Source organism: Periplaneta americana, chromosome 17 (assembly GCF_040183065.1).
Source record: "Periplaneta americana isolate PAMFEO1 chromosome 17, P.americana_PAMFEO1_priV1, whole genome shotgun sequence".
NCBI classification, from domain to species: Eukaryota; Metazoa; Arthropoda; class Insecta; order Blattodea; family Blattidae; genus Periplaneta; species Periplaneta americana.
The window spans coordinates 135,810,947-135,834,943 of NC_091133.1; the positions used below are offsets into that span (position 1 = coordinate 135,810,947).

At 37.6% G+C, this 23,997-nt stretch overlaps 1 protein-coding gene across 6 annotated transcripts in view; it reads right to left on the reverse strand.

Moving 5' to 3' along the window:
• The window catches only part of LOC138692977 (discoidin domain-containing receptor 2-like), a 1,165,919-nt gene that overhangs the window by 90,993 nt on the left and 1,050,929 nt on the right, over positions 1–23,997 (reverse strand). For all 6 annotated transcript variants that reach the window (XM_069816409.1, XM_069816408.1, XM_069816411.1 and 3 more), the window contains one exon: positions 758–948. In XM_069816409.1, the coding sequence (XP_069672510.1) occupies positions 758–948 (191 nt within the window). The remainder of the gene's footprint in view (positions 1–757; positions 949–23,997) is intronic.

The window sequence follows — 23,997 nt, forward strand, 5'->3', positions numbered from 1 at the left end:
ATGATAGCAGGTCCATACTGCGAATTAAATATTTTAACATATTATGTTGCAACATAGTAAGGTCATGGATTATATCAGATATAATTTCCACGAAATGTAATCCTTACCACAAATTTCCATGTCACAATGCCACTTATGTCACTACTTTATTGATTAATGCTGACTGAGTGGAAGAGACGACCTTAATTATGTTAAGGACATAATTAAACATTCTACAAAAAGTCGCTTTGATATGCGAGCGTTTTGGGTTAAGAGCACGTCTTCGAAACGAATTATGCTCGTAATCCAATGGTTTATTGTATTTTCTTATTTTATGCTGTGAAATGGTTAATGAAGAACGAATAGGTCTTGTGCTAAGAATTACAAAATACATAGTATTTTTGTTACAGTTAATTACATCACTTCACATACTTCCTTTAACAATAGTTATGGCATTAAATGTAATTTTTTGAGAATACAATATAAAAATTTAAATTATACCAGCCCATGTAAGTTCCACAATTGTGTAAGTTCAACATAAGATGATGATTTTGAATAATAAAACGGTGTGAGGAGCCCAACTAGAATTCAGACACAAAAGATCCGGTCATCTTATACTTCTCACATAAACGGAGGACTCCAGCTCAGCTATCAAATCCTGTATATGGCCCACGATATGCAGCGCCAGCTGGGATATGTTTTGTATAATTCAATTCAAGAGGAAACTTATTTTCAAAGAAGGAGGAGAGGATGATTCGATTTCAACGAAGCAGCTTACCTTTACGATGTCCGTTGCAGCGTAGTAGTTCTCGACGGGGGTGTTGCTCTGAGGCGTCTTCGTGGGGGTGGGGAAGCTCTGCACCTCGTAGGGGGGCGGGCGGGACGTCGGCGGCGGAGGCGGCGTCAGATTGTAGAATGAAGGCGAAGAAAACTTCACGTCTTCCTGGAAGCTGTTCACGCTTGTGAAGTCTACGGAAAACAATAAATAAAACACCACTAGTGAAGGCCAATTGTTGTCATATTATTCACACCGGTACTCGGCCTGTTTCTTAAGAATAGCTTGCCATTCAACAGACCTAAAGGGCTTATTCTGTATTGAGCGGTCATGTCACGCGAAAGAAATAATTCTCATTCACAGAAGACCATCCGTTTCCATAGCAACGGAACGAGAATTGGAGAAGGAACATGGTGCTCGGAGGAAGCAACGCTCCCGACCTGGTGTCCAGACGCAGCACACTGAACAATCTGTCTGCATAGTTATTTAATATAAAAGGGAGATATAATTTTTTGATAGAGAAGATTTATCATCTTGGAACAAAAGCAATTCTTCAATTTTATTCACCTTACAGCATTATTTACTTACAAATGGCTTTTAAGGAACCCGAAGGTTCATTGCCGCCCTCACATAAGTCCGCCATCGGTCCCTATCCTGCGCAAGGTTAAGCCAGTCTCTATCATCATATCCCACCTCCCTCAAATCCATTTTAATATTATCCTCCCATCTAAGTCTCAGCCTCCCCAAAGGTTTTTTTCCCTCCGGTCTTCCAACTAACACTCTATATGCATTTCTGGATTCGCCCATACGTGCTACATGCCCTGCCCATCTCAAACGTCTGCATTTTATGTTCCTAATTATGTCAGGTGAAGAATACAATGCGTGCAGTTCTTCGTTGTGTAACTTTCTCCATTCTCCTGTAACTTCATCCCTCTTAGCCCCAAATATTTTCCTAAGAACCTTATTCTCAAACACCCTTAATCTCTGTTCCTCTCTCAAAGTGAGTGTCCAAGTTTCACAACCATACAGAACCGATAATATAGGCCCTAACTGTTTCATAAATTCTAACTTTCAGATTTTTTGACAACAGACTAGATGATAAAAGCTCTCAACCGAATAATAACACGCATTTCCCATATTTATTCTGTATTTAATTTCCTCCCGAGTGTCATTTATATTTGTTACTGTTGCTCCAAGATATTTGAATTTTTCCATCTCTTCGAAGGATAATTCTCGAATTTTTATATTTCCATTTCGTACAATATTCTGATCACGAGACATAATCATATACTTTGTCTTTTCGGTATTTACTTCCAAACCGATCGCTTTACTTGCTTCAAGTAAAATTTCCGTGTTTTCCCTAATCGTTTGTGGATTTTCTCCTAACATATTCACGTCATCCGCATAGACAAGAAGCTGATGTAACCCGTTCAATTCCAAACCCTGCCTGTTATCCTGAATTTTCCTAATGGCATATTCTAAAGCGAAGTTAAAAAGTGAAGGTGATAGTGCATCTCCTTGCTTTAGCCCGCAGTGAATTGGAAAAGCTTCAGATAGAAACTAACCTATACGGACTCTGCTGTATGTTTGACTGAGACACATTTTAATTAATCGAACTAGTTTCTTGGGAATACCAAATTCAATAAGATTATCATATAATACTTGTCTCTTAACTGAGTCATATACCTTTTTGAAATCTATGAAAGCATTAGATTACATTTATTTACCTAAACTTCTCGATGAACATACTTATACAGGGTCATTAAAATGTATAAATTATTCTGCACTTGTACGTAATCGCGTTAGGCCTTCTTTCTTTCTCTACTCGCCTTCATTTATTTTTTGCATTTATTATTTCGCTATTTCATCTTTCCTTCCTTCATTTTCCTCTCTTTCTCCACGTCTTATTTTTTTTAATTTCTTCTTTCATTCTTTTATTTCTCCTTTCTTAATCCATTTCTTGATTTCTCTGTTTTTTCTTTTCATTTTTGGTATTTGTTTTCTTTCTAGATTTCTTGAACGCTCCATTCTCGTTTTTTCTATCAATTCAATTTTTTCTTTCTTTCTCCATGTCTTTATTTCTCTATTTATTCCTTTATTTTTTTGTTTTATTTCCTTCTCTATTTCTTGATTGCCTATTACTTTTTCTTCATTTTCCCTCCTTCCTACATTTCCTGATTTCTCTGTTCCTTCTTTCTTTTTTGATGTTTCCCCTTTTTAATCCATTTCTTGAATGAGCATCAAATAGGAACAATTTCAGTTGATGAGAAGCGACAGACAACATATTCTCGCGATATAAAGCTTGTACACGAGCAGTACGACGATCTTCCAACATCTGCTGTAAGGTAGATTTCATAATCCATTTCTGTTTCCGCCCTTGTAGGAAGCATTTTACCGGCTGATGCTTGACCTGTCGCCCGGGAGCCAGATCCCCTTTTACGGCAGCCATATATTGTATTAAGGTTCTGTATTTGTAAGTAAATTTTCTACGGTTTAAAATTTGATACTCCTGGTGCATCCAAAATGTCTTTTTTATTAAGAAAAGTGTCTGAAATATCTGTTTCATAACAGACTACGACATCTTACTTACTTCCTTATGGCTTTTAAGGAACTCGGAAGTTCATTGCCCCCCTCACATTAGCCGTCATCGGTCCCTATCCTGAGCAAGATTAATCCACTCCCTACCATCATATTCCACCTCCCTCAGATCAATTTTAATAATTATCCTCCCATCTACGTCTTCGCCTCACCAAAGGCCTTTTTCCATCCGGCCTTCCAACTAACACTACGTACAGTACATTTCAGGATTCACCCATACGAGCTACGTGCACTGCCCATCTCAAACGTCTGGATTTAATGTTCCTAATTATGTCAGATGAAGAATACAAGGCATCCAGTTCTGTGTTGGGTAACTTTCTTCATTCCCCTGTAACTTCATCCCTCTTAGTCCAAAATATTTTTCTAAGCATCTTATTCTCAAACACCCTTAACCTTAACCTCTGTTCCTCTCTCAAAGTGAGAGTCCAAGTTTCACAACCATACAGAACAACCGGTATTATAACTGTTTTATAAATTCTAACTTTCAACTTTTTTGAGAGCAGACTGGGTGATAAGAGCTTCTCAACCGAATAATAACACGCATTTCCCATATTAATTCTGCGTTTAATTTCCTCCCGAATGTCATAGAAAATATGTTTAATCAAAATGAAACCTTAAAACTGCAAATGGATTTTTATTGCCGCTATGACGTATTTATACAGAGCGTCTCTTTCATTTCTTTTTCCGCTAGACGGCAATACTCCCGAAGTGTACACTTGGTCGAAGTAAAAGTGGCCGGTCTCTTGAGCAGCGAAAATTTTCCAAGCCCCTTCGGGTGAGCGCTCAGTAAACCTCCGTGCGCCGCTTTGGTTAACTCCATAACACAAGGCGCTGATTTGGACTACCTCCACAGCATGCTTCGAATCTCCGTAGAGAATTGTTTGTTCTGTCCTTTCTTTATTTTTTACAGCTCCTTTTAGTATATAGTCAAATAATTTTGCTTATGTTAATTCATGTTACTTACGGATAATTACAAAATTTGTGAAAATTTGTGGTTATAATTCAAGGAAATCAGGATATATTTTGTCATCAGAATTATGGTTTTTCTTCTTGTTTACAATTACTACGTTTAAGCCTTGATGATCACGGATTTAGATTGATATTATGGAGAAAGTTACACAACACAGAACTGCACGCATTGTATTCTTCACCTGACATAATTAGGAACTTGAAATCCAGACGTTTGAGATGGGCAGGGCATGTAGCACGTATGGGCGAATCCAGAAATGCATATAGAGTGTTAGTTGGGAGACCGGAGGGAAAAAGACCTTTAGGGAGGCCGAGACGTAGATGGGAGGATAATATTAAAATGGATTTGAGGGAGGTGGGATATGATGATAGAGACTGGCTTAATCTTGCACAGGATAGGGACCGATGGCGGGCTTATGTGAGGGCGGCAATGAACCTTCGGGTTCCTTAAAAGCCATTTGTAAGTAAGTAAGTAATTATAATCATATTCCCTGTAGCACAACTTGCAAATTAATTATTGCCAATTATTTAACCGTCAACATATTTACTGAATGTTCCTTAGGCAATAGAGTGCAAAGCAGCAGGGATTAATGAAATAATTAACACAGCATTTTAATACCTCCACAGAATGCTTGACGTGGAGCAGTGGTTAAGCTACTTAACTTCTATGACGACAGTTCGAGTTCGACTCTCCGTAGTGAATTGTTTGTTTTGTCCTTTCTTTTATTTTTTACAGCTCCTTTTAGTTATAAAGTCAAATAATTTTGCTTATGTTAATTCACATCACTTACAGATAATTACAAAATTGGTGAAAATTTGGGTTATAATTCCAGGAGATCAGAATTATTTTGTCATCAGAATTATGGTTTTTCTTCTTGTTTACAATTACTACGTTTAGGCCATGATGATCGCGGATTTAAATTAGTATAATAATCATATTCCCTGTAGCACAACTTGCAAATTATTTATTGCCAATCATTTAACCGTCAACATATTTACTGAATGTTCCTTAGGCAATAGAGTGCAAAGCAGCAGGGATTAATGAAATAATTAACACAGCATTTTAATATTTCCCCTAATTGTCGTCTTTAGTGTTACTTCCATCTAGCGTCAAAAGTTTCTATTAACACGGAAAAAATAATAAAGCGAAAAGTATTCTAAGGATAAAAAAAAAGTTTAGTAACTGCACGAAGATTTGAACTTGCAACCTCACGAACTCTTAGCGATCGCTTTACAAACTACGTAAAGAGTTTTACTGCAGTCAGAACGGCATTGTAACGAGCAATGGTCGTACTCCACTTAAGAACCTGTTATACAGTACATAGTTTTTGTGTTACAATATTCACTGTTTAAACACTCTAATGATCTGTCTGTTTTAAATCTCGTATATGAATTATTTTCTCGGAAGATTTTAGTGATTAATAGTTGTGTTCCCCATTACAACTACTAGAAGAAAATACGTAATCTTTTGAACAAAGCCTGGCTGTCCCGAGCGCTCACGGAAATACCCGATTCGAACTTAGTTTCTCAGACGCCGGCCACTTTCATTTTGACCAAGTGTACACGTTATGATTTTCCTGTAGCGCCACAACTGGTTAAGATGAAGATTCTAGATAACAATAAGAACACACATCAAATTCAAGACAGTTGGACTCAGAAAACTCAAAGGCAGTTGGACTCAGAAAACGGAAGATAATTGGATTCAATAAGACAATTATTCGACTCAGCCCTAAGGGTGCATGCAGACTGTGAGAGTACCGCTCAGCGACATGGAACAAAACAAGCGCGCTGTATTTGGTTGTAAGTTGGTTACCCAATACGTAGACAGATCATCAGCAAATGAAATAGATTTATGGGGAAAATTGGCCACAATATCGCGACATGAGGAAAGTCCAATATATCTAAATCATGTAAGGTCTGATGTAAAAAAAAAACACTTGAATCAATCGAGGAAACGCATTAAAAGATTTGCAGAAAGAAGAGGAGAATTGGGAAAATCTGTTTGAATGAATAATTGCAATAGTTTATTCATTCATTCATTCATTTATTTATTCATTCACTTATTTATTTATTCATTCATTTATTTATTCATTCATTTATCCATTTATTCATTTATTTTTTATTTATTCATTCATTCATTTATTCATTCAATCATTTATTCATTCATTAATTCATTTATCCATTCATTCATCCATTCATTTATTCATTCATTTATTCATTCATTTATTCATTCATTCATTTATTTATTTATTTGTTTATTTATTTATTTATTTACTTATTTATTTACTTATTTATTCATTTCTTTGTTAATGTATTCGTTTGTTTGTTTATTCGTTTGTTCGTCTGTCTCCTTTCTATTTATTTATCTTATTTGAAAGTATAAAGACTTCCTGTCCATAACAGCACCTTCTTCACATAATTAACTTTATGACAAATTCAAAGAAATCAGAAAGTAATGGCAGAGAAGAGTAGCTATTTAATTAGCCGAAAATTAATCAATAATATTCAAATAATAAATTTTATTGTGTGCAAACGAAACAGCATTCCAATTACAGGTGACTTCTTATGACACTTGCCCATTATATTGGAATTAGTAAAAGTACATTTTTACGTGACTTGACGAGTGGTAACGTAAAAAGAAAGTAATTACAAATCTATTTTACTTGTGACGATTTCTCTCAAAAAAGGGAACTGCATGTGCATTTGAACGATGATCTTAGCAATGTTCTTCATGAGTTAAAGGGACATAAAATGTTTTACAAATTAAAAGACATATCTCAGGAATTCATTTTGAACAATTTAACTGCTCGTTTTTTATGTTCATGAACTAAGTTGAGAATTATTTATGCTTATTCTAATTTACTTTTGGCCAGTGTGTTACATAACAGAATCATGACATGGATTGCTGAACAATTTTGAGTTTCCGACTGAGTTAGGAGCCGAATTAACAACTGACATTACATAACACGTTATAATGTAAATCCTTAATTGCTGTTAACGACTCTAGACACAGAGTATCAGTACACAGTTCTTTAGATGAAGTGTGAATTACCGTGGCCAGCCACACAAAGATTATGTTAAATGTTATGTTTTATTTAACGACGCTCGCAACTGCAGAGGTTATATCAGCATCGCCGGATGTGCCGGAATTTTGTCCCGCAAGAGTTCTTTTACATGCCAGTAAATCTACCGACATAAGCCTGTCGCATTTAAGCACACTTAAATGCCATCGACCTGGCCCGGGATCGAACCCGCAACCTTGGGCATAGAAGGCCAGCGCTATACCAACTCCCCAAACAAGTCGACTCACACAAAGATTCTGCCGGTAGTTGCGGAGAGGAAAAACTACTGCAAGTGAGATTACTTAATACAGCAAATAAGTTAGATGTGCGAATTTGCTGAAGTTTGAAGACATAAGCTGCAGAAATGAAAATGCCGAGCAAACGTCGAGCTGCAAATCGTCTCAAATTAGACAAGAGGAAGTCTCCAAGTTTTTCGCGATATTAACACGCTAGAACGAGTGACAAATGTGGAAACAAAGCCGCAGCCCACCTAGGTTTGTCTCGGCGCTGCACAATGAAGAGGTAGCGATAGCCATCACGCTTCCATTTCAGCGCTGGAGATCCAGTGGAAATCCAATTTCAGGGCAAGCAAACAATCTCTTGTTGCATATCTAAACTTGAGGGAGATAGACTGCTCGGTCATTCGCTGCATAACGTACGATCAATATGATCTTGTCACAAGAACTCAGTTCTTCACAAGGAAAAAGAATAACTCCATCCGCGAGTCTATGTCACCTAACACAGTGATGTCTCCAAGGAATGAATTTAATTTATTACAGACTATACCACTGACATTTAATTTGCCTTACAGCTTTACGATGTGGAACAAATATACGATACAATGTAAGAAAATTATTTCAGTTTACAAGCATAAACAATTCATCGATTCTGTAGAAAGTCTGAGTAAGGAGAAGTTTCTTAATCCCGCTATAAACTTTTAGGGCCATATTCATAGATATTCTTAGCGCGGGCTTCCGGTGGATGATCAGCGAACTAACGTTTTCTGTATTCATAAAGCAGTGTTAGCGATATGATATGAATCCTGTACAAGTAATCACTCGATAGCCGGGGCTAGTTTAGCACGCTCGTAGCGTGGGCTAGCGAAATGTCCATGCATACCACCCTTACTCTTTGCCATTGAAAATTTTAAGATAATTAGGCAGTGGATTGAAGACAGTAATAAATTACGAATAACAGTGAACTCCTATGTTATAACAGCTGAGACTAACGCAGGGCGAACTGAGCTCTTATTTGAATCATGCATTAAAATTATTAATATTCTGATTTGGTTCCCAACATAAAACATCCGGGAAAGAATGTGCTCACAAGACAACGCCAACATTTCTAAATAATGGAAAAATTTTTATACGATGTCTTTCTACGCTCACCTCCCAATTACAGCTTCACAATAAAATTTTCCAGCCATATGAATCCATAATTATGTCATTTTGGAATGAAAGCATGCGAAGTAAGAGCGTACTCAGTCGCCAATATTGCACAACTATTGACTCAGTTCAGGAGTAGGCCTAATATGTTTTCCAGTTCGATTGATTATCCAATTACGAACAAGAAAAACTTTGTGCTTATGCATTCTTTATAGTAAATTTGATTACACTAGATTTAACTATATCAAGTGCTAATTTATTTTCACTAGATCAAACATTCATAGATATAAATCTGAAGGCCTGTTAGAAGTGTTCACACATCAAAGTTTGTTTTAAAGGAGAAAAATTGCACTGGTTTTCCACCATATTAAAACCATCCTCTCCCCTTACCAACAATGCGTGTGTGGGTGAGTGGATCTCAACACTCATACAAGGAGAAGATACATAATGGATCTGACGACTACGTGGGCTCTATGTTATACCAGGAACTCGTGGGAGTCACGAAAAAAATATATCTTACGCTTTTTTTTATTTTATTGTGTTATTTTACGACGCTGTATCAACAACTAGGTTATTTAGCGTCTGAATGATATGAAGGTGATAATGCCGTTGAAATGAGTCCGAGGTCCAGCACCGAAAGTACCCAGCATTTGCTCGTATTCGGTTGAGGGATAGCCCCAGAAAAAACCTCAACCAGGTAACTTGCCCCGACCGGGATTCGAATCCGGGCCACCTGGTTTCGTAGCCAGACGCACTGACCATTACTCCACAGGTGTGGACTGAAAATAATTAAACCGGAAAAGATAGATAACTATTAAACTGCGTTCAAATAAACAGACAGTCAGCAAAGCTCTTCGATCGCCATCTGTCATTCGTACAGAGTGGACTACAGACTGAGGGATTTAGAGGAACGATCGAACGGAAAGACTTGGGAATCTATTACAGTAGGCTATGTTCATTACAATGTTGAATAATCGTTATTTCAAATAAGTTAAATAGCGACCAGCTGAATTTCGATCGAAATTAAGAGTTCCCAAATGATGACAAGGAACTTGAAAGGTGTCAGCGCTTATGGGAAGCTCTTTCAAGGATAATGAATTAGTATTACAGAACAAAGACTAGTGTGGCTAATGTGTCTACGTTGTCTTGTGTCAATTTATGTGGTCGGTCAAGCTGCAAGTACTGGAAAAGGGCGGACTCGAGAGTGAAGAAATGTGACAGTTTTACATAAATAATAATCATAATAATTAGATAAACCCGCAATACTGATGAAGTTAACAGGCCAGACATTATTCAAGAGAGAAGCTTTTATAATTGAAGGGACTTTGCTGTTGAATAGTAGGTCAATACACAGCAAACAAAATCGACAAGTTGAACATGGAACATACATCTGACTCACAATACAGTAATTCCGATCCCAGACATCTCTACAGTTCCGGATTAAACCACATGATTGGAACTGTTCTGTGACGAGTAATATTTTACTTCCTATAATTGATACGGTAAATACCATTCTGTAACAATGAAAATAATAATAATAATAACAATAATTAGACTTCGTTGAATTGCCACACGCAGCATGCAATCAGGTTGCCGATGTACGGTAGTATAGAGGAGGTGAGCGACCTCCCGGTCTCGTAGTATAAGCAGTTCATGTTAAGAGTTGTGACCGGTTCAAAAATAGAGCAGCTACAGCTAATGTATGCCTATGTAAGCACTTGTTTTTGCATTACTGTGGTTGGAATAGTCAAAGCTTAACATATTTGTTCAATGCAGACAAGAATTCAATCAAACATGCTGTAATGAGAGTGTTGCTGTTCCAAACAATTGCCCCTGGAATACCTTTACCCCCGCAGCCAGTCTTGACCCGTTGGAAAACGTGGTTGGATGCTGTTAATTATTATGCAGAACATTACAGCAAAATAATGGAGATAATTGATGCATTGGATAGAACAGACAGTTCCGCTGTTGCAGCTGTAAAATCATTGCCTTCTGAACAGCTATTGAAAGATATTCTGTTCATTGATTCTGATTTTAAAATCGTGTCCTAAAGCATCACCCCATTAGAATCGTCTAAACTACAACTCTCAGAAGCCCTTAGTATAGTGGATAAAGTATCACAAACCGTTATCCAAAATAACAATTCACTAATTTCAGAAAAAGTGAAATGTAAGTTGAGAAACATCATTGCTAAAAATTCTGCCTATTCACAACTACGTATTATAAATGATGTACCATCAGGTCACGACAAGACGTCTGAGGTTGGTGTATTAAAAAGTAGTGACTTTCCGTTCTTCAAATATGTACGTATTACATCGTGTGATGTTGAACGTACATTTATTTAATATAAAAACTGTTTAAGTGACCATCGGAGGAGATTCACTTTGCAGTCGCTCAAAATGTACGGAACTCTTTACTGCAATGCACAAATTCAAGGATGATGTGAGTATATTACATTAAATTTTAAGAGTTAATATATCTCACTACAAAATAATTGTGTATTTACATGTTTAGACATTTCTTACTTCAATGATCATTCATTATATTTCTTGAATGCAGGATACAGGTTTTATTGTAGCCGCAGTATACTGCTCAGTGTTTACATCAGAGGCATACTCCATCCTTTGCACGCTCCCTTCTCATACAGTCTATACCGCGTGCGCAGTAAACCTTGCGATTCTCGTGGCAATTCCACGAAGTCTAAAAATAATAATATTAATATTAATAATAATAATAATAATAATAGTAATAATAATAATAATACCGACGAAGTTGCCGAGCAAATAGATATTAATAGTGTGCGGCAAAGTATCCGAGATAATATAAAAATTGCAGTTAAGCAGAGCATAGGTTATTATGAAACTAAGAAAAAGAAACCGTGGTTTGATGAAGATTGTTCCATGGTAGAAGAAAGAAGGAAACAAGCAAAATTGAAATTCTTACAGGATTCAGTCCAGGCGAATATAGATAATTAGGCCTATATCAATGAAAGACGGAAAGGAAGTCGTACACTTAGGAACAAAAAGAGAGGTTACCTGAAGGAAAAACTCAATAGAATAAAAACATTAGACATTTATATACGAGCATAAAGAAATTTAAGAACGGATATCAGGCCAGGGTAAATATGATCAAAGATGAGAATGGTGACTTGCTTGCAGCTTCTCATTCCATCCTGAACAGATGAAAAAACTATTCTGGGCAACAACTAAATGTGCATACGCCAAAAAGAAATGATCGGGACGAAATTCAAATACAAACTGCTGAGCCATTTATACCCGAACCCACACTTTCAGAAGTCGAAATTGCGATAGAAAATCTGAAAAATTACAAATCTCCAGGTATCGATCAAATTGCAGCAGAATTAAGACAAGAGGGTGGAAACGCATTACCTAGTGAAATTATTAGGCTTATACATGCTACTTGGGAAAAGAAAATCGTACCCGACCAATGGAAGGAGTCCGTAAGTGTGCCTATCTTTAAGAAGGAGGAAAATGCTAACGGTAGTAACGTTCGAGAAATATCACTTTTATTGACGTCATACAAATTTTTTTCCAATATTTTTTTGAGAAGATTAACTGCTTATGTAGATGAAATTATTGGAGATCATCAGTGTGGTTTTTGGCGTAACAGATCGACTATTGATCAGATTTTTTGTATTCGACAGATAATGAAGAAAAATGGGAGTATAAGGGTACAGTACATCAGTTATTCATAGATTTAAAAAAGGCATATGAGAGACGTTTCATATAATACTCTTACTCAATTTGGTATTCCCAAGAAACTAGTTCGATTAATTAAAATGAGTCTCAGTGAAATTTATAGCAGAGTCCGTATAGGCCAGTTTCTGTCTGACGATTTTCCAATTCACTGCGGGCTAAAGCAATTAGGAAAACAGGGAGGGTTTGGAATAGAACGGGTTACATCAGCTGCTTGTCTATGCGGATGACGTGGATATGTTAGGAGAAAATCCACAAACGATTGGGGAAAGCACGGAAATTTTACTTGAAACAAGTAAGGACATAGGTTTGGAAGTGAACCCCGAAAAAAAACAAAGTATATGATTATGTCTCGTGACCAGAACATAGTCGTACGAAATAGAAATGTAGATACTGGAAATTTATCCTTTGAAAAGGTGGAAAAATTCAAGTATCTTGGAGCAACAGTAACAAATATAAATAAGACTAAAGAGGAAATTAAACGAGGAATAAATATGGCAAATGCCTGTTATTATTCGGTTGAGAAGCATTCATAATCTAGTCTGCTCTCAAAAAAATCTGAAAGTTAGAATTTATAAAACAGTTATATTACCGGTTGTTCTGTATAGTTGTCAAATTAGTATTGTCAATTTGAGAGAAGAACAGAAGTTATGGGTGTTCGAGAATAAGAAACTTAGGAAAATATTTTGAGCTAAGAGGGATGAAGTCACAGGAGAATGGAGAAATCTACACATTGTATTCTTCACCTAACATAATGAGGAACATTAAATCCAGATGTTCGAGATGAGCATGGCATGTAGCACGAATGGGCGAATCTAGAAATGCATAGTCTGTTAGTTGGAAGACTTGAGCGGAAAAAAACCTTTGGGGAGACCAAGGCGTAGATGGGAGGATAATATTAAAATTACTAGATTTGAGGGAGGTGGGATATAATGGTAGAGATTGGATTAATCTTGCTCAGGATAGGGATCGATGGCGGGCTTATATGAGGGCGGCAATGAACCTCGGGGGTCCTTAAAAGCCATTGTAAGTAAGTATTAGCAGTAGTAGTAAGTCTATAATTATTATAGCAATATGTCTTAATAATTCGTGGGAATATAAACTATATTAGTGAACAATGACTGCAATGTCCAAACCCCATAAGTATTCGACTCTTTGAAACTTAGAGAGTCACGAAGTCTTCATGCTCCGGTTCAATTTCGTACACAATGTCAAGAGGTCCTCAGAATAAAATTATTATGGCGTTATACCACTCTCTGACGACGCAGAATGTAGTCGTATAGTTCGCAGCACACGTGTGGACAAAAATTCTATAAGATGTGTCCTTTCGTAATGCTGTTCATATATAGTAGGCCTACGTAATGAACAGAAGTATAGGAATAAAGCACTAGTTGAAATGACACAGAAGAGGAGTTCCGGGCGAGGTAGGCTGCTGTACAAGAAAGACACATTTTCAGAATCCACAGGTGTGGAACACGTCGATAGCAACAAGTGTAATAATGGATCACCCCATGGGGGAGGCAATAGGGAGACACTTGCAAACAATATGTATTAAAAACTGCTTCCACAATATTTTAACGAAAGACATTTCAATACTTTGTTTTGCAAGCATATCCACATACAAGACAAAAAGTATCACAAAAAGCTAACAATACACAATACCTAACACAAACAGCACAATGTAATGTACGAAAATCACAATGCAGTACCGTTTGGTAGACATCGCGCGAAATTCTGAACAGTGCTCGGTAGTGCAATTGGTGAGGCGTATGCTTAACTTGAACGTAATTATTCACATTATCTAATAGGGGCCATTATTCAACACATTTTGTTAGATATTGCTAATAACACACTTTTATTTTATAAACAGCAAAACTTCAATGTGATTTCCAAAAAAAAAAAAAAAAAAACCTACTATTGAATGTTTGTATGTGTTCTTTTTTTTACATGCCTGCCAGCAGTTGATCTTCTTCTAACAACTTACATACAGTAACAAGAACTTTTGACAATATGTAGTACAAGTCAGAAATAGATTAATAATTCATTGTTATAAATTCGACTCCTTGAAACGAACTGAAGCCTTGGCTTTTAAAAGTGAAAAGATTGGAGCAATTTTTTTTTTCTTTCACGTCGCAATCAAACGTCAGAGGCAATTAAGAGTGACATCTGGCATAAACAATGTCATTTTGTTCAATTACATTAGATACATAAGCCAGTTCACAACAAATGCTTCTCATTCATCTACACAGATCGATCGATATCCAGAAAAGAATACACGAAACCAATGCAACTTTCAAGTTGATTGCAAGCCACAGTCCTGGGCTCCAATTCTGTTTGCCTATGTAAACTTGTGTTATCTCATTCGGTGTAAAATTCGAGGCCTACTTATCTAAAGAGGCCAGAAATCGACACAGCTTATAAGCAGACCCGGGCGTTATGTTATAATTAAGATATATTACTATTACTTATCATCCGTAAAATAGCTTAGCACTATGTTATCGTAGGAACAAAAGTTGTTTATTCAATCCCTAATTGTATTATCTAGAATTTCATACGTTTATCACTTTTAATTAAGGAGGTTTCCGACTCAAAATATATGATATTCGATTTTTAAAGAATGAAGAAAAATTTAGCGTCATAAAGTAAACTAATACCTCAAGAAAAAAATGTTTAATGACCAACAAAATACGAGAGTCACTTCAAAAGATATATATATATATATATATATATATATATATATATAGTACATCTTCCAAATTTAAAGCGTTCATAGAAACATCCCTCCCGCTTGTATCCAAATTTAATTCAACTCGTTCCCATGAGTGGCGCCGTCACAGCAGTCCTTCCAGATAGCTGCTGCAACGTGCTTTTTAGATAGTTCCTGTGTTGTGAGAACGACAGTAGGAAACATTCACAAGAAGTGTACGGAGATGCTGTTGTCGATCGCAATACAGTTAGTCAATGGGCAAGCAGATTATCTGGTGAAGAGGGCGCGCCACTATTCGGGATTCTCCTCCAACAGCAGACTGCACACTGCGCAAACTCCCGACAATGTGCACCGTGTTGACAACATGCATTTTTCTGACAGTGAAAGAATTGTCACTCCAAGTTGGAATACGAGAAGCAAGTGTATAGAGAATATTGAAAGAGTTCTGGTTGAAAAAGGCTTCTACCAAGTGGGTTCCACAAAGAAATGGGAAAAATGGTGTGTCGCGAACTTTTTGCAACAATACGAAATTGGTGGAGATGACTTTCTTGCAAGAATTTCGGCCGGCGATGAAGCATTTTGAAACGGAGACGAAGAGGCAGACAGTGGAGTGGCGTCTTGCGAACTCACCCGAGAACAAGGAATTTAAAACTGCGTCTTCGGCAGGAAAAGTTATGGCTATTGTATTTCTGGTTTCAGAAGGGCTCTTTCTTGTGGGCACCATGTCACACGGAACCACCATTAATTCTGAAAACTGTTCTTCACTACATCCTCCAAATAGATGTTTAACAGTTTAAAGGGCAAGGCTAATTGGGATTTCCATATCTCTGATCGGGTAAAAAAATCCTGATAAACTGATTTTTAACTATGGTGGTGAATTTCGGTGAAGTCCAGAGGGTCAATACTTCCAAGATGGGGTTCTCCTGGAATCTTTTAAAATGGGAAAGAGAGTGGTATGTAGAGTAAGCAAGGGGAAGCTACAGAATTTATATTTCTAAGGAAAAACATCAACATGACATAATGCGTCCTTGCTATATGTCTTAAGGTATAATACCTTGAACGCTGTGCCTGCCTTCTTCATGTGTAGAATCGCAGTGTAACACAGACCCGAGTGGAAACCTGTGCGAGAGGAAGCTCCATATGGCCTCATAAACAGAAGAACGAGGGGTGTAAATAAGTCTTACTTACTTACTGGCTTCTAAGGAACCCAGAGGTTCATTGCCGCCCTCACATAAGCCCGCCATCGGTCTCTATCCTGAGCTAGATTAATCCAGTCTCTATCATCATATCCCACCTCCCTCAAATTCATTTTTATATTATCTTCCCACCTACGTCTGGCCTCCCCAAAGGTCTTTTTCCCGCCGGCCTCCCAACTAACACTCTATATGGATTTCTGCATTCGCCCGTACGTGCTACATGCCCTGTCCATCTCAAACGTCTGGATTTAATGTTCCTAATTATGTTAGGTGAAGAATACAATGCGTGCAGTTCTGTGTTGTGTAACTTTCTCCATTCTCCTGTAACTTCATCCCTCTTAGCCCCAAATATTTTCCTAAGAACCTTATTCTCAAACACCCTTAATCTCTGTTCCTCTCTCAAAGTGAGAGTCCAAGTTTCACAACCATACAGAACAACTGGTAATATAACTGTTTCATAAATTCTAACTTTCAGATTTTTTGACAGCAGACTAGGTGACAAAAGCTTCTCAACCGAATAATAACAGGCATTTCCCATATTTACTCTGTGTTTAATTTCCTCCCGAGTGTCATTTATATTTGTTACTGTTGCTCCAAGATATTTTAATTTTTACACCTCTTCGAAGGAAAAATCTCCAATTTTTATAGTTTCATTTCGTACAATATTCTGGTCACGAGATATAATCATATACTTAGTCTTTTCAGGATTTACTTCCAACCCTATCGCTTTTTTCTTGCTTCAAGTAGAATTTCCGTGTTTTCCCTCATCGTTTGTGGATTTTCTCCTAACATATTCACGTCATCCGCATAGACAAGAAACTGATGTAACCCGTTTAATTCTAAATCCTCTGAGTTATCCTGAATTTTCCTAATGGCATATTCTAGAGCGAAGTTAAAAAGTAGAGGTGGCAATGCATCTCCCTGCTTTAGCCCACAGTGAATTGGAAACGCATCAGATAGAAACTGGCCTATACGGACTCTGCTGTAAGTTTGACTAAGACACATTTTAATTAATCGAACTAGTTTCTTGGGAATACCAAATTCAATAAGAATATTATATAAAACGTCTCTCATAACCGAGTCATATGCATTTTTGAAATCTATGAATAACTATACTCCCATTTTTTCTCCAATATCTGTCGAATACAAAAAAATCTGATCAATAGTCGATCTATTACGCCTAAAACAATACTGATGATCCCCAATAATTTCATCTACATATGGAGTTAATCTTCTCAAAAGGATATTCGATAAAATTTTATACGCCAACAAAAGTGATATTCCTCGAAAGTTACTACAGTTAGTCTTGTCCCCCTTTTTAAAAATAGGTATGATTATAGACTCCTTCCATTGTTCTGGTACAATTTCCTTTTCCCAAATAGCAAGTACAAGTTTATAATTTCGCTAGATAATGGGCTTCCACCCTCTTGTATTAATTCTCCTGGCATTTGATCGATACCTGGAGACCTGTACTTTTTCAGATTTTGTATTGCAATTTCGACTTCAGAAATTGTGGGTTCCGGTATAAATGGCTCAGCAGTTTGTATTTTAATTTCGTCCCGATCATTTCTATTTGGCCTATGTATATTTAGTAGTTGCCCAAAATAGTTTTTCCATCTGCTCAGGATTGAATGAGAGTCTAAATAAGTCTGTACAAAATAATTACTCCTGTCAAAAATATTTTCGTTTAGTAGAACGGTGCTATTGCTTTTATCAGTGTGTTTTATGTAATGATTGAAAATACGAACAAAATAATCTGCCTTGATTTTGAATAGATTACCATTCACTGGTTTAATTTCAAATTAAGAATTATTCCAAGTGCGTTACTCTCTGACCAACTGACTCGCAAGTCTTGAACATGATGGAAATCAGTCCAGAAGATCAGCAGGAATTCAAAACGAATTCATTTGTGTTACAAAACAATTAGTTACCAGAAATGATGAATCTTATCAGTGATGAAACCGGCATGTGGGGTACTTCTGAACTGAAATTCATTTTCAGTAAATTCCGCCAACACGAATCATTTGTAACAATGGCTACAACACTTCCTCGAAGTGGAAGCAGGATCGTTGAGCCAGCGAGCTGCGGAGGTAGAGCAGAGGAAGGGTTCTAACTGACACTTTACATCGGGGCTTTCGCGTGCAATTAAGATCTGTCCCGCGGCCTGTGAGCCTGGCCGGAGAGGCAGTCGTTGCCATACTTCTCAGACAGTATTTCTCATTAAGGCGTGAAATCTCGGTTTAATTAACGTCACTTGTCAAGTCTCTCTCTCTTCTTCCTCCGTCCCTCTCCCACCCTGCATTCTCTGGTCCTAGTTTCATTTCAAACTTGGTAAACAATTTAGTTTGCTTTGGAAGACATACCGGTAACAAATTATACTTCTTATTATAATAATTGCATGCACTTATTTGAAAAAAATTCCATCCAGACAAAAAGTGGGAAGGAATTTAACAAAAAATAATTGTCAGTTGTCTGTGAGCACAACGACAGTCTCCTTTAACACCACAGAACTGAGTAGTTCAGTATCAAAGTTGATCTACATTTTTAGAGAAAACGGGGTAACTCTGGCATCTACTTTATTAGAACTACTAGTTAGAACTATTATGTTAGCGGATTGTGTGAAATTGCTGGAAGCGACATGTATCATTTATCAAACTAATGGGGTGTTAAAATATCTATTCGGTTACACAACTGATCTTCTGTACTGTAGATTAAGTTTCAATTGCAATACCTGAATTTGTTTTATAGACTAACTACAAAATTTTGACGTTACAATAGCCATGGATGCTACGGAATCGAAACTTAACAAGAGCAGAGAACTTTTATTGTAAATTTCCTTACATTAAGTTATTTGGGAAACACTATTGCTAGCATTGACAGTATTTGGCACTGAACATTGCATAAGTGATTAAAAACATGTGTGGTTACACGATGATGATGATGATGATGATGATGATGATGACTGCACAAATGGAAATGCGTTCATCTTCATCAGCTGTAAGACCTCTGTTACAGAGGTGTGAAAATTATTAGAATAATCTTAATTTTAAAGGTTTTTTTAATAGTTCCTTCACAAATATTCATTGAATTGATGAATATTGGTATATACTGTAATATTACTATACTGATATAGGATATATTTACTACTAACAATGCCGGAAAGCATTGTTGTACATTGGTATTTTTCTTATTTTACAATTGTTATGGGAATTCAGAAATTATTATATTATGTTGGCGGAATTGGAAACATAGAAAATTAATTAAGAAATGGTTTAAACAAATTGTTCTTTGCGTTTACATTGTTGTGAAGGTTCAAATGAACGTATACATCTGTTTTGTGCATATATAAGTATTAATTCTGTGAATTATAGTCTCTGTATTCAATTCTGTGTGAATGTTAAAAATTTATTAAAATGGGAAAGGCAAGTGATCTATCGCCAAGAAAATTAGCTCTGGTAGAGTGTCTTTTGCATGAAGGAACATACACACAACAAGAAATATCGAAAAGGTAAATGATATCTCAAGCTTCAGTCTCTAGAGTGAAGAAGGCTTTGGATAATGATAAGCAGTCCTCTTCTTCTCGAGTAGGGAAATGTGGTCGGAAAAGAATAATCAGCCCAAGAACTGAAAGAAAACTTGTTCAACTTGCAAAGAAAAACAGAAGACTCACCAGTAAAGATCTAAGGAAGTATTTGGAACAGTATGGAGTAAATGTCTGTGATTCAACAGTCCGTCGCAAGTTGATCGATGCCGGACTTCATGCACGCCGTCCTCGAAAGAAAGCAAAAATTACACCAGCAATGGCAAAGCAAAGACTTAAATGGGCTAAACAAGTCAGAGAACAATTTGGAAATGATTGGAGTAAGGTAAGACACTGTATTTATTATTGGTTTGTTTTAAAAATGAGAAATATAAAAAAAAAATTGTATAATCATAGGAATTAGAAACAAAAATGTTATGAAAATGTCATCCACGAGTCGAATATTCATTCCAGATTTTTTTTTAAATTACAGGTATGATTTTCTGATGAATCCATATTTGAAATATCAGAAGAGTGTAGCCAATATTTGAGAAGAACAGGGTATATTGCAAATCGGAAAAAGTGAACGAGCTACATTAGTTCTATCTTAATAGGAATTCCCTGACCTTAAATTCGCCTCGTATATCGAAGTAAAATGAAATAATAAACTCAACATGTTGTATATGATTTTGTTCTTTGTTTATGATGTTTTAATTCTTTTAAATACTACATTTCATCGAATAGACTTCAAGCTTTCTTCCTAAACTCTCAACATATTGTGATTGTGAAAGCAAGAATAGTTTCAACTGCAAGGATTATGACAATTTCAACACAATTTTTATGAATTTTGTAGCAAAACTGAACAGGATAATTTCTTTTTGAGGTAATTGTAAGCGCAGTACTACAACGAATGACAACAGGCAAAAACAAAAACAACATTAAAATATGAGTGTTGTTTATTACATCCCTAAATTACGAAGAATCCAGAGGCGAGAATGCAGGAACGCATTTGTACACGTTCTTGGAATTTCAGGATTCAGAGGCACAAAAACTCTACAGAGAACGGCTTTCAACAGGTACCAGACCGCAACAGAAACGGCGAGGCGACAGTAAACCAAACGTTTGCGATTATAAAAAGATGAATGTCGAAACTCCTATTGACTCTCCAATCACATTTGTCATGCCAGTTTCAAATTTAATGTCACTAACCTTCCAGTGACCTATGTATCGTAAAACTGTATAACAAGAGTGCCGACAACGTGGAAGATAGATATGATACAGGCTACAGAGTCCGTGAATACTTTGTACAGTATACAATATCAGTTTTGGTTCAACATCAGCTGAGGAATGTTCCAAATGTAGGCGTACAGAAAAGAGTGAAAGCTGAAAAATGTGACGTGGCAGGAATGGCTTAAAATTAGAATTAGGACGTCTATCAAAGATGTATAAACTCGTTTTTACGTTATTTCGAAGAGAACGTAGGCATATTTTATTTCGATTGCGATAAAGAAATTTTTATTACCCAACAATTGGTTGGGTCACAGGCGGAGAAGAAACTGCCTACTAAAAGATGCGCTGGACAGAAGAAGACAGACAACACTACGCTATATGAATCGCACGCGGAAACGAAGAAGGCGGAAAAGAAGGGAGATTGGAGAGTGCTGGGTTTGCAGTGAAGGGTATGCCCTTGGGCATAAAACTGCCCATGCATCTTTATATTGCCTATCATCTCTTATCTTCTTCTGCCCCGAACTCTTCTCCCGTTCACCATTCCTTCCAGTGCATCCTTCAGTAGGCAGTGTCTTCTTAGGCACTGACCCAGCCAATTACATTTCCTCTCCTTGTCATTATTAGTTCAGAAATTTGCATTCGAGTGAGTACATTTAAAATTAACATTGAGATCGCAATTCAGTTCTTCACGTGACACTTTTTTATAAAACTACTATCGACACGTGGTAAAATTTTACAGTGGCACAGTTCTCCGAATATGTCGGTAAGCACACCCTGTACTAGTATCCATAAGCACACCCTGTACTAGTATCGGTAAGCACACCCTGTACTAGTATCGGTAAGCACACCCTGTAGTAGTATCGATAAGCACACCCTGCACTAGTATCGGTAAGCACACCCTGTATTAGTATCGGTAAGCACACCCTGTAGTAGTATCGGTAAGCACACCCTGTACTAGTATCGGTAAGCACACCCTGTACTAGTACCGATAAGCACACCCTATACTAGTATCGATAAGCACACCCTGTACTAGTATCGATAAGCACACCCTGCACTAGTATCGGTAAGCACACCCTGTACTAGTATCGATAAGCACACCCTGTACTAGTATCGGTAAGCACACCCTGTACTAGTATCGATAAGCACACCCTGTACTAGTATCGATAAGCACACCCTGCACTAGTATCGGTAAGCACACCCTGTACTAGTATCGATAAGCACACCCTGTACTAGTATCGGTAAGCACACCCTGTACTAGTATCGGTAAGCACACCCTGTACTAGTATCGGTAAGCACACCCTGTACTAGTATCGGTAAGCACACCCTGTACTAGTATCGATAAACACACCCTGCACTAGTATCGGTAAGCACACCCTGTACTAGTATCGATAAGCACACCCTGTACTAGTATCGATAAGCACACCCTGCACTAGTATCGGTAAGCACACCCTGTACTAGTATCGATAAGCACACCCTGTACTAGTATCGATAAGCACACCCTGTACTAGTATCGGTAAGCACACACTGTACTAGTATCGGTAAGCACACCCTGTACTAGTATCGGTAAGCACACCCTGTACTAGTACCGATAAGCACACCCTGCACTAGTATCGGTAAGCACACCCTGTACTAGTATCGATAAGCACACCCTGTACTAGTATCGATAAGCACACCCTGCACTAGTATCGGTAAGCACACCCTGTACTAGTATCGATAAGCACACGCTGTACTAGTATCGATAAGCACACCCTGTACTAGTATCGGTAAGCACACCTGTACTAGTATCGATAAGCACACCCTGTACTAGTATCGGTAAGCTCACCCTGTACTAGTATCGGTAAGCTCACCCTGTACTAGTATCGGTAAGCTCACCCTGTACTAGTATCGCTAAGCACACCCTGTACTAGTATCGATAAGCACACCCTGTACTAGTATCGATAAGCACACCCTGCACTAGTATCGGTAAGCACACCCTGTACTAGTATCGATAAGCACACCCTGTACTAGTATCGATAAGCACACCTGTACTAGTATCGATAAGCACACCCTGTACTAGTATCGGTAAGCTCACCCTGTACTAGTATCGGTAAGCTCACCCTGTACTAGTATCGGTAAGCTCACCCTGTACTAGTATCGATAAGCACAACCTGTACTAGTATCGATAAGCACACCCTGCACTAGTATCGATAAGCACACCCTGTACTAGTATCGATAAGCACACCCTGTACTAGTATCGGTAAGCACACCCTCTACTAGTATCGATAAGCACACCCTGTACTAGTATCGATAAGCACACCCTGTACTAGTATCGATAAGCACACCCTGTACTAGTATCGATAAGCACACCCTGTACTAGTATCGGTAAGCACACTCTGTACTAGTATCGATAATCACACCCTGTACTAGTATCTATAAGCACACCCTGTACTAGTATCGGTAAGCACACCCTGTACTAGTATCGATAAGCACACCCTGTACTAGTATCGGCAAGCACACCCTGTACTAGTATCGGTAAGCACACCCTGTACTAGTATCGATAAGCACACCCTGTACTAGTACCGATAAGCACACCCTGCACTAGTATCGGTAAGCACACCCTGTACTAGCATCGATAAGCACACCCTGTACTAGTATCGGTAAGCACACCCTATACTAGTATCGATAAGCACACTCTGTACTAGTATCGGTAAGCACACCCTGTACTAGTATCGCTAAGCACACCCTGTACTAGTATCGATAAGCACACCCTGTACTAGTATCGGTAAGCACACCCTGTACTAGTATCGGTAAGCACACCCTGTACTAGTATCGATAAGCACACTCTGTACTAGTCTCGATAAGCACACCCTGTACTAGTATC